At 39.9% G+C, this 14,875-nt stretch overlaps 1 protein-coding gene across 2 annotated transcripts in view; it reads right to left on the bottom strand.

Annotated features, from left to right (window-relative positions):
- Window positions 1-7,340: 7,340 nt before the first annotated feature.
- The window catches only part of AKT1 (AKT serine/threonine kinase 1), a 97,989-nt gene continuing 90,454 nt past the window's right edge, over window positions 7,341-14,875 (bottom strand). For both annotated transcript variants that reach the window (XM_026698587.2, XM_087922281.1), the window contains 2 exons: window positions 11,987-12,089; window positions 7,341-9,134 (listed from right to left, as the gene is read on the bottom strand). In XM_026698587.2, the coding sequence (XP_026554372.1) occupies window positions 9,055-9,134; window positions 11,987-12,089 (183 nt within the window). In that variant the 3' untranslated portion in view covers window positions 7,341-9,054. The remainder of the gene's footprint in view (window positions 9,135-11,986; window positions 12,090-14,875) is intronic.

Below are 14,875 nucleotides of genomic sequence, written 5' to 3'. Positions count from 1 at the left end.
GGGAGGAGAGGATCAGGGAAAAGTGAGGTCTACTCAAGAGGAGATTACCATGCTCCTCCTCATGGCTTGCAGGTGGGAGCTATGTATATAAGTTTGCAACTGCACAGTTAAAATTGCTGAAGTAAATTAGTGTTCACTTGAAAGAGGCTTATCTTTGCTGGCATTCTTCCCATGGACTTTTCTCAGTTATTTTCCTGGAGCTTATAATTAGTTATCTCAGCTTGCTTCAGAACTCTCATCAATGTGGTTTGTTTTGGTTTTCTGTTTACCTCATTATTTACTTTTGTGACTTTAAACTGTGCCTAATAAAACAGTGAAGTTAAGTTGAAGGCTTTACCGGACTTTAATATATGTTTTGGGGTTTGGGTTATTTTGAGAGACTACGGGTCATCACATTTTGACTTCAGCCACCCCTTCAACTTATTTTTGCTTTTTGTGGGGTGATCATGGATCAGCTCAGAGCAGAGATTGCCCAGTTAACCCAGCAAGTGGCTCTTTTGACTGAACAGGTGGCACAAATGCAAATTCGATGTGCCCAGCCACACCGAAAATGCCCAGTGGCAGTGCCAGATAAATTTGATGGTTTGCTGGCCCAATTTCCAGCATTTTTTGGGCAGTGCCAGCTTTACATGAGCCGGCACATGAATCGGTACTCGCTTCCCCTCATCCATGAACTGATTGAGCGGCAGCGTCAAGCTAAGATCTTTACGAAGTTGGATTTGCATGGGGCCTACAATCTGGTTCGCATTCGTGCAGGGGACGAGTGGAAAACAGCTTTCTGGATGAGGTACGGGCATTTTGAGTATACCGTGATGCCCTTTCAGATTAACCAATGCCCCAGCTGTGTTCATGCATGTCATACACGATGTTTTCCGTGATTTGTTGGATCAATTCGTGGTCATTTATTTAGATGACATTTTGATTTACTCAGACTTCCTGCAGGAACATTGGCAGCATGTGTGGCTGATGTTGCAACGTTTGCATGATAACCACCTGTTTGCTAAACGTGAGAAGTGTCAGTTTGCACAAACCACGATTGACTTCTTGGGACATCGTATTTCACCTGCTGGGGTGGAAATGGACCAGGAAAAAATACAATAGTTGCAGGAGTGGGAACCTCCACAGAGGGTTAAGGATGTACAACAACTGTTGGGGTTTGCGAACTACTACCGCACATTTATTCCCCACTTTGCTGAATTGACTGCTCCCCTTTCTAATCTGCCCAAGAAGGAGGAGAAGTTCCATAGGGGTGCTGAGGAGCAGGCAGCTTTTGAGGTGTTGAAAGTCGCCTTTGCTTCTGAGCCTATCCTCAAACACCCTGATCCAGGCCAGCCATTTGTTGTGGAAAAAGATGCTTCCGATGTGGCTGTTGGTGCGGTGCTCCTTCAGGCCTATGCTTCTACAGGCACCTTGTTCCCGTGCGCTTATTTTTCCCTGAAGTTGTCGGCTCCAGAGTGCAACTATATGATTTGGGACAAGGAGCTATTGGCGGTTAAGGTCGCTTTTGAGACACGGCGGTACCACCTGGAGGGGGCTTATCACCAAATCGAGGTTCGGATGGATCATCGCAATTTGGAACACCTTCGTACAGCTCGGACATTGAACCAGTGCCAGGTGAGATGGTCCTTATTATTTGCTCGATTCGATTTCTGGGTGACCTATGTTCCGAGTGGAGGGAATGAACGCGCCGACACCCTATCTCAGAAGCCCGAGTATACCCGAAGGGAGGATAAAATCTTGCCCTGGATGGTGATTCCGTTGGAACGGTTTGTGGCCACCAAGAAACCTGTGGAAACTTCGAGTGAGGATTCAGGTGGCACAGCGGCAGGACCCATTTGTGGCAGCTCGACATGGAGAATTGGATGAGAATGGGAGACAAGAGACTCCTTGGGTGTATATTGGGGACCTGTTGCGGTTCCGTGATTGCATTTATGTGCCTGGAGGTTCTCTTCATGGCCTTATCCTACATCAATGTCATGATAGTCCAGTGGCAGGACACTTTGGGGTGTTCAAAACACTGCACCTCATCTCTAGGGCATTTTGGTGGCTGAGACTTAAACATGATGTTTTGGGATACGTGGTGTCCTGTGGGATCTGTCACCAAGCCAAGTATGCTCCTGGTGCGCCCCCTGGTCTCTTGCAGCCCTTGCCCACGCCAGAACGACCATGGGGGGCAGTTTCATTAGATTTCATCGTTGAGTTACCACCATCGAATGGTGCCACAACCATTTGGGTGGTGGTGGAAATGTTGACTAAAATGGCCCACTTTATTCCGTGTGCGGGTCTTCCATTGGCCAAGATAACGGCTCAATTGTTTATCTCCCATGTTTTCTGGTTGCATGGGTTACCAGACCTCATGGTATCAGATCGGGGGGGGGGGGTACAATTTACAGCACGCTTCTGGAAGACCCTACTCGCGAAACTGCAGTTTGAGGCGTGTCTGTCGTCTGCTCATCACCCCAAAACTGATGGGGGGACAGAGAGAGTGAATGCTATTTTGGAGCAGTACCTCCGCTGTTTCAGCAATACTCAACAAGACAATTGGGTGGAGGTGCTGCCGGTGGGTGAGTTTGCTTATAACAATGCTCAACATGCATCCACCCGTGTGTCCCCTTTCTTTGCTAACTATAGGTTTCATCCATGACTTTTCCCTTTAGCCCCATCTGATTCCCTAGTTCCGGCAGTGGATACGTTTTGCAGGAGTTAAAAGCCATGCACCACATGGTCCGTGATCAACTAGAGAGAGCCAAGGAAGACTATAAACGGTTTGCAGACCAACATCGTCACAATGTTCCACCTTTAGCAGTCGGCAATTGGGTTTGGCTCTCTACTTGATATTTACCAATGATGCGACCATTGAAAAAGCTTGATCACTGTTACCTGGGTCCTTTTCCGGTCGAGGCGGTGATCAATCCTGTGGCTTATCGTCTCTCCCTGCCATGGACCATGTGTATCCATCCTGTTTTTCATCGTTCCCTGTTAGTCCCTGCCTCGCCCAACAGTCTGCATAGACCGGCTCCATCACAGCCGGCCCCAGTAGCCCCTCTGGGAGAGGAGGAATACAAAGTGGATAGCATCCGCGATTCATGCCAGTTGTGGGGCCGATTTCAGTATTTGGTGGCATGGAAAGGTTATGGACCAGAGGACTTCACCTGGGTCGATGCCACTGATGTTCATGCTCCTCGTTTGGTCCAGGACTTTCACGCTCAGTTTCCTCAACGTCCTCGTCCGCCTGGCCCTGGGGAAGGGGGCCCTGCGGGGGGGGATAGTGTCATGCCCCTGGTGGAGTCTGACTCTGAGGAAGAGGAGGAACAGCCAACAGGGAGTGGGATTGTGGCTCCAAAGGTAGTGGAGGAGGCTGGGGAAGGGCAGAGGCCGGCTGAGCAGTCAGAGGAGGATCCAGCCCATACCCTATCCATTCTAGGTCAAGCAGGGAAGAGAGGATCAGGGAAAAGCGATTTGTCTACTCAAGAGATTACCATGATCCTCCTTGTGGCTTGCAGGTGGGAGCTATGTATATAAGTTTGCAACTGCGCAGTTAGAATTGCTGAAGTAAATTAGTGTTCACTTGAGGCTTATCTTTGCTGGCATTCTTCCCATGGACTTTTCTCGGTTATTTTCCTGGAGTTTATAATTAGTTATCTCGGCTTGATTCAGAACTCTCATCAATGTGGTTTGTTTTGGTTTTCTGTTTGCCTCATTATTTACTTTTGTGACTTTAAACTGTGAGTAATAAAACAGTGAAGTTAACTTGAAGGCTTTACTGGACTTTAATATATGTTTTGGGTTATTTTGAGAGACTACAGGTCATCACACACTGGGATATATTCCTTCAGTGTCATTCTGTAGTGATTCAGATTAAATCTTACTGAATATGAGTTGGCTTTAAATAATAAAACCCTTCCCCCCCGTGTTTTGTCTTGCTCTGGATCATGCCAAAAACACAGTGGAGGTAGAAGTGGAATCTACCATTGGATGTTCTCTCCATGATTTCTTACCAAGTGAGTTTTCTTGAGTTCTAGGATTTTGATTAAGAAGCTCCTGATTGTGTAAAATTCAATCTCAGCCTGGGAGATTATATTCATTAGACTTCAGTGCTACATTGTTTCTCCAGCCTTGTTTATTGATAAAAGACAGGTCTACGGCAATAACTGTATTCATCTAATACCAATCTATGAAAACGAACAAAAAGTCATTAATGTTAAAACAGGGAGACTGAGTTGCAATAGTCCTTCAGCCATGAAAGCTGGCTAGGTGACTGAGTGAGTTGTTCTCTCTAAGCCCAATCCACCTTTTGCATTGTCCAAGTTCATCCTTTTTTTGAGTTTTCTGACCTCACCCAATCTGCTTACTGGACCAAGGCAACATTTTTTCTTTTAAACCCCAGCCAGCTTTTACCCATGTCCTAACCTGCTGGAAACACTTCGAGTGTTTTGAAGTGACAGTTAATGCAGAATACGGTGGCATCTTTATGAACTCTTACGTTTTCTAATTTATAAAGCCTTATATAGCTTAAGGCCAAAGTAGCTAAAGAGCAGCCAGACTCTACATGATCCTGCTTCTTAAGGCTGGCCATGAAGACTCTGTCCCATTATCCTGAAGTAAAGTGTGTCATGACTGATGAGGAATCTGTCTATTAGGACATTGATCACCTTATTAGCAACTGCGTCCTCTTCGCTGATGATGAAAAACTATTCAACACCACCGTCAATGCTACCATCCTTCAAAAAGACCTTATGTGTTTGAATGGTTTAACCGTTGGCAACTCCAAATGTCTACCAACAAATGCTCTGTCCTACACATTGGTAAAAAAAAATCTATATACCAAATACAATCTAGGTGGATATGACCGTGTTGATGACCCTCACTTTGTCAAGGACCTTGGAGTTCTCATACCAAATGATCTAAGTGTAAAAGCTCACTGCAACAGTATGGCCAAAAAGGCTTTAAGAGTTGTACATTTAATTTTATGAAGCTTTTCTAGTAATACTGTTTTGCTAACTAGGGCATTCAAAACCTTTGTTAGACCAATACTTGAATTCAGCTCTGCTGTCTGGAATCCGCACTGTATATCTGACATAAATACAATTGAGCGAGTCAGAAAGAAGAGTTCTACATTCCTCTGTTCACAGCAGAATACCCTACAGCACCAGACTTGAGATTCTTGGTTTAGACAACCTTGAACTACGTCAACTAAGATTAGACTTAAGCATAAAATCATATGCTTCAACATCTTACCAGTTAATGAATATTTCAGCTTTAACAACACTAGAGCACACAACCGATATAAACTAAATGTAAACCACTCCACTTGTTTGCAGGAAGTATTTTAGCAACAGAGGTCAATGTCTGGAACTCACTACTTGATTCTGTTGTCACCTGCTCAAACCCCCACTCCTTTACCCTCAAGCTAACCTCTATTGACCTCACCCCATTACTAAGAGGCCTGTAAGGGGCGTGCGTAAGCGCACAATCGTGCCTACCGTCCCTGTCCTATTGTCCCCAATTATTAGTTCCTATTTCTTGTATTTAAACTTATGTTTATTTTTGTTTCTGTTATATTGTAAGCTTTTGACAAATAAAATAAATAAACATTCCTCTTGGCTTGTATCCTGATTTCCTTGTAATATCTCTAGATGCCTTTCCAGTGATAGCTGAATATTCCATTTATTTTCCATATGCCGTATTTTATTATATATATATTTAACCGTTTTGAGAGCTCTATCAGGTGTTCCAGATCGACCATGCAAAAAGAAAACAAAGCACAAACTGTTTCTGCTTGCAACAGTTGACAGATTAGGTGTTAATGCAACACAACAGATCGAGTTGGCACCAGCATCCATCAGTCCTGCTAGAACCTACTGTCAACAAGTAGCCTTGAGGTGCCTCTTCACTTTTTTCTTCTGACCTATTATACCTGGAAGCTTAATTTAGCCAGTATTTTTTTATTCCCCCAAAACACTTTTCTCAGCAATGGGAAAAAGGTAAAACAAGATCAAGCTGCTTTGTGCACAACTATTGCATCACAATTAACCTTCCAAGGTTGGCTGATAGAAGATCCATCAAGTAATACTTTGCCCTGAAAAGCTCCAACTTCGAAGTCAGCCAGGTGATAAAACCATTTTCTTCCCTACATGCTTAGTGTTACGGAAAATCTTCCTTGGGGGCATTTCAAGTTTAGTATTGGGAGGTGAGGTCTCTAGGACAGAGTTTTTAAGAGTAAAACCAGGACTTCGTAGCTTACTCCTGTGGAAATATACCATTAAAAACATACCCTTTTAAACATCAATTAAGCAGTGTTCATTTAAGAAAAGTCTTAGTTAAGATTCTTTGCCCAATTTTACCACTTGTCATATTGGGCTGTATGTGTGTGTCATGAAATTTAACGTTTTAATAAAGTTAAATACAATTTAATAAAATTAAATGAAATCTTATCTTGATTTCAAGCTTGTGGTACCAGACTGGGATAAAATAACAGGGTTAGGATTAGGTGGGATAGAAAGTGGGACCAGACACACTATATTAGCTTCAGCTGGACAAATCAGCACATGGATTGTAGCAAAGTCTGAGATTCAAACACTCAGTCTGCTTATAGCTGACAAAGCACATGCAGGTATGAAAACTTTTGTTTTGGGATGTTTAAAGTCATTATCAGCCACTGAGAATCTTCTGATTGAGCAGGATGTACATTTGATTAGTAAATCAATAAACTACCAGGCACATCCAGGAGTAAATTGCTGATTAAAGATGAAATCTGTAGTCCAGTAATTATACGGACTACACATTTCTGAAGCACATGACCAGTGAAGCTGAGCAACTGGGAACGAACATGAAGAAGATAATTAAAGATCATGCTTTTTTGTTGTTAGATTTACTGTTCTATTGCTATTAGACTATTGAGGGTCTAAAGCTGAACTTGTTGAACTTACTGCTGTTTTAAAGAAATGTGCAAGCAAGGTATGAAGCCAGGAGTTTGCTTCTGAAATTGTCACTAAATGACTTTCGCAAATTCCTTCTCTTGCAGCTGAAAATATAGAGATAATCTTCATACGTTTTCAAAGAAATCAAGCTTTGTCAAGATCAGAGGACTAAAGAACTTACCAATTTCAAGATACTTACAATCCAGCAAACTGAATCCTCCCTATTTCTTCCCCGCCCATTCCTCTTTCCACCTTAAATCCTTGCTAATATAGATCAACTTTTTTAAAAAAGTAACATTAATCCTCATAGCTACTGTTGAGCCTTGGATACTGAGAAAACTGCATAATATAGAAAAGCTTGCATCAATTTTGCTTTTTAAATCACCTATACATTCTACCAAAACCAAGACAAAACTAACTTGTTAAAGCACATTTTATTGAAGTACTTTTGAGGGAAACTTTCATATCATAAGTAAAAATACTAGAACTGAATGTTGTTAAAAAAAAAAAAGTACAACACACACAACAATGGAATTTTGTGTAAAGGGAAAGTTGTGGGTATTTTAAATACATTCCCTTTCCAATAAAAAAAAAGTTAAGGAACTGCAATATAGGTCTTTTTTTTTTTAAACAGGTAAGAGAACATAAACACAAGCGTGTCTAAAAGAACATAAAGCCACAACTGAATAAACTCATTCACAGTACGAGAGCTTAAAATCCTGGCCCGTGTCAAAAAGCAAAAAGACAATTTTGTCTGGTAAATCCAGAATGATGTGGCTGTGAAAATACAAAATGAAGTGACAAAAAGATAACAAAAGAAATGAGACAAAAAAAATCTTGATCGTATAAAGTTTCACCTTAATATTTTTTTTTTTACATATAGCCACTGCAACCACTGATGGACTTTTCATCCATACATCGTGGTACCATCCAGCTTGCCCTCCCTCCCCCCATAACCTTTAAAAATGTACACTGAAGAGTGGAAAACAGATGGACGGGATTTCAATGTGCGAAACATCTTGCCATGTTAATGCCTCTCTAAAACCTGCTGCTGCAATCTGGTGCCCTCCAGATGTATCAGGATTATGCACTGCAGAATTCTGTGGCAGCTGAAAGGCCATGCTGCACAGAAATGTTTGGAGCTGTGACCCGCTTCTGGAAGGCATCAGGTTGGGAAAAGATGTAATACATATATGAACAGGGTCTATGGCTTCACTGCCAAAAATATGACTCCAGATTTTGCTCAGTAAGATAGATGTTTCTTCACTTAAGACTATTGTGCGTGGTTTGTTTTTTAATGTATACAAATCATGCCCTCTCCCCTGGTCAATTTTTGCAACTAAAGTGTTTTCAGTTGAAATATGTAAAATTGATTTGTTTCTCTTAAAGTGTAACTTCCCAGAAACATGCTGGGACAAGAATGTAGTATAGGTAATGTGCCGTCTTCAGCAGGACATTGTGTGTAATTTTAAAACAGATCATTCAGCTCTGTTTGATATGTAACGTGTAGTAGCAGTTGTGCTAACGTCATTTTCTTCTTGACTCTATCTCTCTGAAGTCCCACATGCCATTCCTATAAAAGGCATCCTAGAATTGCCAGCAGATTTCTTGTGGCCTTAATGGCCCAGAGTTTGTTCGTTTTTTATGTTGCTGCTCTAATTATTGCACTATCTAAGTCTGCCTCTCATCCTAAATAAATCTAATTGTTCAGAGTGCAGTTTTTCTACTTACACATAATGAACAGTATGAAATAAATAAAAAACAGTTCTGTTTTTGTATTGTTTTTTAAACGGCCAAAAGCTTTAGGCTTTTTGAAAGAAATCTTTTGGTGCACATTCTTAAAAACCTAAAATGTCCTTTTTTCTCTCCAGAAGAAAAAGTTTTTTTTTTATTTTTTTATAATGCATTAAGAATGGTTTCTTATCTTCCTTCTCAAAATTGCAGAGATTCTGACTCAAAAATTCATCAGGATTGTTTTAAATACATAGCCTGTGAGGCTTCCTACAAATTCAACTAAACCGTAATACAAACATAGTTTGTAATTCATGTATCGTAGAGAGTTCTCTAATGTCCATTGAAATTAAAGGTCCCCAAAATGCAGTCTGATTGGTTGAAGTTATTGACAAGTGAAACATTAAGCTGTTCCACTGGCGGAGTAAGAGAACTGAGGGAAGTGTGGCCGCCGTTCGTTATCAACACAATCCATGCTGTCATCTGGAAACAGAATGAAAGTATGGTTAAAGCATTGCTACTGTGGTATGGGAAGTACACTGTGTGTTAAAGCAGGGTGAGGTAGACATTTTTAACTAGGATACACTTGGAATTCTGAAAGCAGATCTTGGGTGTACACACACACACACACCACGAGAGACTTGCCTGTTTGCAAAATAGTCATATGGCATGGTTACTCACAAAACATCCATTTACCAGAAAGTAAACCAGAGTGTTCTCTACCAATGCAATGGGACTCAAAGGCATTTTTTTCAAATGATTATAATCCTAAAGTCTGGCTATGGGTTTTGCACTTTATCAACTACTTATTCATTTATTTTAAATGATTTTTTTTAAAAAGAGTCAGATTGGGAATCAGTATTTCCCCTCCCACTTTTGAACATGAACTGTTTATGCTGTTAGTCATGGAAAACACTGTCTGCATCCCACACCAAGCTTAATTATACCTCTGTTGCATTCATGTATTTTTTGTGTATTAGCAGCAATGTGATTTAAATTGGCTTTGCTGCTCCCCCCCAAAAATTGCTAATGGCATAAGAATTCAGTGGATAGGAATCTCAAGGTTTATATTCTTAAATAAAAAGTCCTATCCAAATAAACGTACTTTGGTTTTGATAACTGAATCAAACAAGAAATTTTTCCAGTTAGTTAAGGATATAGAATTGTAGTGAATTGGGTACTGTAATTGTAATGCACTAGTACTCTCACATGACTGTTTCCTAGAAAGAGGATATTCATTTTTGTGTCAAGTTTAGCACCTGTACAAAAAGCAGATCCCCTCACAAAATTATCTTCTTTCTATTAATATTTTTTAATTTTTTTAAATCAACAACCAAACTTGATAGAGTGATTGGAAATAAGTCTTTAACCCTTAGCTTTCAGCTGGTATTTGCACAAAGGATTTCCAAAACATATGCTTACACAGAGGTAACTTACATTCCAAGGCCCATCTAATCCCCAGAAGGGACTAGAAAAATGTAGCTAAGAACTGCATTGTTTTCCTGTGTCTGCTACCTGATGTCTTATTATTTTCAATATTTATGTTCTGTGCAAATTGCATTTTATGAAAACTTTATATTACTTCTGTTGGTTGGTAAGAGATCAGTAGCATTATGTGATCTGCTTAAAGGATTATATCTAAACTATAGTTCTTTATAGCATTTTATGGAGATCCTTTTCATTCACAATCCACGTTTTAACTCTCTACATCAAGAGTGTCAAACTTGTAATGACATGTTGTTGTTACATGACGCATTGCAACTTTCCTTTTCGCTAAACCAGGGGTAGATGTGGCCAGTGGATGACGCATCCAGCCTGCAGGCTGAGAGCTTCATACCCCTGCTTTTATTTATCTCCCCTGCCATTGAAAACTTTATATCACAGCTGACTAGGAATTTTTATTTTTTTGTTTTCCTTGCTTTAGAAATAACATTTAATTCTATTTATTCTTTGTGAGATTGATTCATCTGTCAGAGGGAGGAAGTGATTTCCCTGGTCACAGCCTTTAATGCTAGGGGCCAGGAGATAACATGACAGAATTTATTTAATTTTTACCAGATGTTTTCTCTTTTACTTGTCAGTAAGATGTATAGGCTGCCTGATTTTTCTGTATCATGAATGCCAGAGTTAAGGTAAAAGGAGATATTTGCAGCAGGAACTATCAATCTACCTACATCAAGGCATAAGACGGAGCTATAATATATAGTCTAAAAGTTCTGGAAAAAAGAGCCAAGTACTACAAACTTTTACCCTATGGGAACAGTCCCTCCAATATCCGCTACCTCTTAAAGTACAATCCCTAACTACAATACTTCTCTTTGTCATTTTAACAACTGTGGTTTTCCTGGCTATTACAGTGTAGCAAGGCAGCTATGAATTCTCTATTGGAGATTTCCCCATCTACTGCATTAAATAAAAAACTACAATTCTCAGCGTTCTCTGTGGAAAAAGGAAATAACAAACGCTTACAGGATTGCCAGTGGTGTATTAAGATTGTATTAACCCTTGCTACGTGGGTCATAAAAAGGGTAAAAAACCAGCTTTCATTTACTAACTGTGAGGGGATGGGGGAAGGGAGGGAGAGAATTTATCCACGGCTAGGTGGATAAACTTTAAAAAAAAATTAAAATCAATTACTGTCAGCATAGCTGTGACATTTTTGTATGGCATAAATTTGTATCCATTCAGAAAAGAATACTTAATATTTATTTTCTGTCAATTTCTACTGAAATTAGGCAGGAAATGGTTAATGCAGCATGATTGGCAAATCTAGTGGATTTTAGACTGTAGAGATTCTTAAGTCATCCAGGTCATGGTTATCCCAAAGGTGCCTTCTTCAAAAGGCAACTGGACTTTCTTAAATAAGTTCTTTTTTTTTTTCTTTTGAAAAAAGCATCTTCGGGAAAATGGATTTTAGAATTTGACAAAAAAGACAGACTTCCTGCAGCCCACAGGTAGGCTGAGTTTAAAATCTCCTTTTTAAGAAAAACCTCCAGTACTGCTAGATACAAGCTCAGTTGCCACACTTAAAGTCTTGTAGTTCCACCTTCTGCCTTGATGTAGTAGGTCAGTAGTTGTTGCTGCCACTATCTAGTTACTTCTACCTTAACACAACGATTTGTGATGCAAGAAACTTTGGCAGCTCTGAGAGCTCTTTCTAAAAAACAAACAAACTGATGTTTTGTGAAAAGAAACTGTTAAAGACAACTTATGTCGAGGCCATTGCAGCATCTTGTCAACCATCATTATCTAGAGTTTCAGGCAAGAATTTATTAAGCTTTCAGTTGAGCCATGTTGTCCTGTTGTTCAACCAAAGCACTTTCAAGTAGTATTACCTTGATCAGGGGGTGTGATAGTGATCATCTGTGCTGTGAATTCTTCATCAAAATAGCGTGTATCTGTTTCAGATGTCACCTGGGGTTTAAATGGAGGTACCAGCTGTAAAAAGAAATAAAACCTGGAATTGAGTTATTAGCATAGGGAAAGCTCAGCAGCCCTCCCCAGGTAGCAGAGTCTGTGTTGCTGAAATTTGGCAGCAAAATAACAAACATTTGGCAGTAAAATATTTTATATTCTTTTTAAAAATGTAGGATAGGAATGGGAATGCTCCTATTTCAGCATTAAGCCTACTCAGATCTCTAATCCATATCACATGAACTCATTGATGCTTGAGCCAATTGAGCTTATTTTCTGGCTTTTAGTTAAATTTCAAATAAATTGTTATATAATAATAATAATAATAATAACAACAACAACAACAACAACAACAACAACAACAACAACAACAACAAGAAGGAATTACAGCTTCCTTCAGTAACACCAGGAAAACAGCAAAAAAGGGGGTACTTGGAACAACATACATTTTAAGAAGATACTTGGTTGATGCCTAGGATGCTAGCAGAACCCGTATCAACCATCAGTGTCAATCAATAATATTTCTGATACATTTTTAAATGTTCAGTTGACTGAGTTTCATGTTTAATCAATAAAAGTATAATAATAATAGTATAACCCTCTTACAAAGGAGAATGAAGTAATTAAATGAAAAGCCACTTATAAAAATATAAAAGGGAAATGCTTTATTTTGAAAAGCAGATCTTGGCATTTTATTTTTTGCCACTATGCAAAAAAGATACTTAGAATATTGTCCCAAGTATTTAAGACAGATAAAAAAATAAAATAAAATTGTATATATCCAGGAGGCACACACTCATCCTTTGCAAGTATCTCTTTTGACCTTTATGCCTGCCAGTTACCATCTTTCTTCCACAAATTAAGGTCTTAGAGACACAACCTAAACATTGCATTGTTTTAGTTCAATATCCATTTTTCTATCTTTAAAAAAAAACGCTGTTGAATTTTGTGCCAGAAGTATGTTAACTCATCCATTTACCAGATTTACTAGAATAAAGTAAACTTTAATCAAGGAATTTGAGAAGATGATAATACTTTCTTAACTGATAGGCTGAAGGGTTAAATTGGGGGTCCCCAAACTTGACAACTTTAAGACTTGTGGACTTCAACTCCCAGAATTCTCCAGCCAGCATATCTGGCTGGAGAATTCTGGGAATTAAAGTCCACAAGTCTTAAAGTTGCCAAGTTTGGCGACTTCTGGGTTAAATGCCCTGGCAGCATCGGGTAGGCTGTCAATGTGCTGTGTTTTTTCCTAAAGAACGGGATACCGAAACTCTGTAGTGCTTTTAACTCTATGGCTTTACCAGTTTAACAGCAGGCTGGAAGAGCCAAAGTGCAGAGACTGGACTACTCTACCCTGCCCTTATTACTTCTCAAACATGGCAAACAGGGATCTGAAGCCTGCGTCACTTGCCGATAAAAAAAGAAAGGAAGAGAGAGCAACAAGACCCCAGTGACTCAGCACCTTCCATGACTTGACTCTGCTGGGATTTTTTAAAACCCGTTACTCATCCTGTGTTATAATAGAATGGGGTTGAGGAGAAGAAGCTAAAGAAGAAGCCTAGAATGACAGTGTCCTGCAACCAGACCAGCCTCATGCCTTCTAAAGAGCCGTGACTGGCAGATTTATTCCTGCCAGCTGGGATGTAAGAGACAGAACAGCAAAGCCAGCATCCTTCTTCAGTGAGTCACAGCAGTTGCAATAGTGACAGTGTTGTTTGATGGCAGGGAACAACAAATGTTAAGAATCCAGTGGATAGCATTTTAATTCAGCAGTGGGGAAAGGCCCAGACTTTTCAAAATGGTCTTTTTTCTCCCAAGCATTTAATGGTGCGGACACTTAAGAGTCCAGTTTCATTGGTGCAGGATAGGTTAAGGAAATAAACAAATGTAGCCTTTCATTCTTAAATTAAAATCAATCATCCTCCAGTGTAAGATTCCCCATTCCCTGCAATTTGGGAATTGCTAGCTCTTTCAGAAGCTTCAAACTAGAAGAATAGTATGTATTGCAGCTGATTTATTTTTCAAATAATTGCTCTGATGCCCTGAACTACTTTGTTGTAGAATACTAGAAATAGCCACAGTTTAATTTTTAAAAAAGCATTATGTAGGGGAAGTCAAACATAAAATGGGTGGAAACTAATTAAGGAGAGAAGCAATCTAGAATTAAGGAGAAATTTCCTGACAGTTAGAACAATTAACCAATGGAACAACTTGCCTCCAGAAATTGTAAATGCTCCAACACTGGAAGTTTTAAAGAAGAGATTGGATAACCATTTGTCTGAAATGCTATAAGGTTTCTTGCCTAGGCAGGGGATTAGACTAGAAGATACAGATAGATACAGATAATCAGAGTTGGAAGGGACCTTGCAGGTCATCTAGTCCAACCCCCTGTCCAAGCGGGAGACCCTACACCATTTCTGACAAATGGCAGTCCAATCTCTTCTTGAAAGTCTCAACTGATGGTGCTCCCACAACTTCCGAGGGCAAGCTGTTCCATTGGTTGATTGTTCTCACTGTCAGAAAGTTTCTCCAGGTTAAATCTCTCCTTGTTCAGTTTCCATCCATTATTCCTTGTCTGGCCTACGGGCACTTTAGAAAATAGCTTGACCCCTTCCCCGCTGTGGCAGTCCCTCAAATATTGGAAGACCGCTATCATGTCTCCCCTGGTCCTTCTCTTTAATAGTCTAGCCAAGCTGAGTTCCTGCAACCATTCGTTGTATCTTTTAGCCTCCAGTCCCCTAATCATCCTGGTTGCTCTTCTCTGAACTTTTTCTAGAGTCTCAACATCTTTTTTATAATGTGGTGAA

This window comes from Pseudonaja textilis, chromosome 1, assembly GCF_049901715.1.
Source record: "Pseudonaja textilis isolate UNSWEBS1 chromosome 1, rPseTex1.2, whole genome shotgun sequence".
Classification (NCBI taxonomy): Eukaryota; Metazoa; Chordata; class Lepidosauria; order Squamata; family Elapidae; genus Pseudonaja; species Pseudonaja textilis.
Note: the sequence above shows the minus strand (reverse complement) of the source record. Positions and strands in the feature narration are given on the sequence as shown.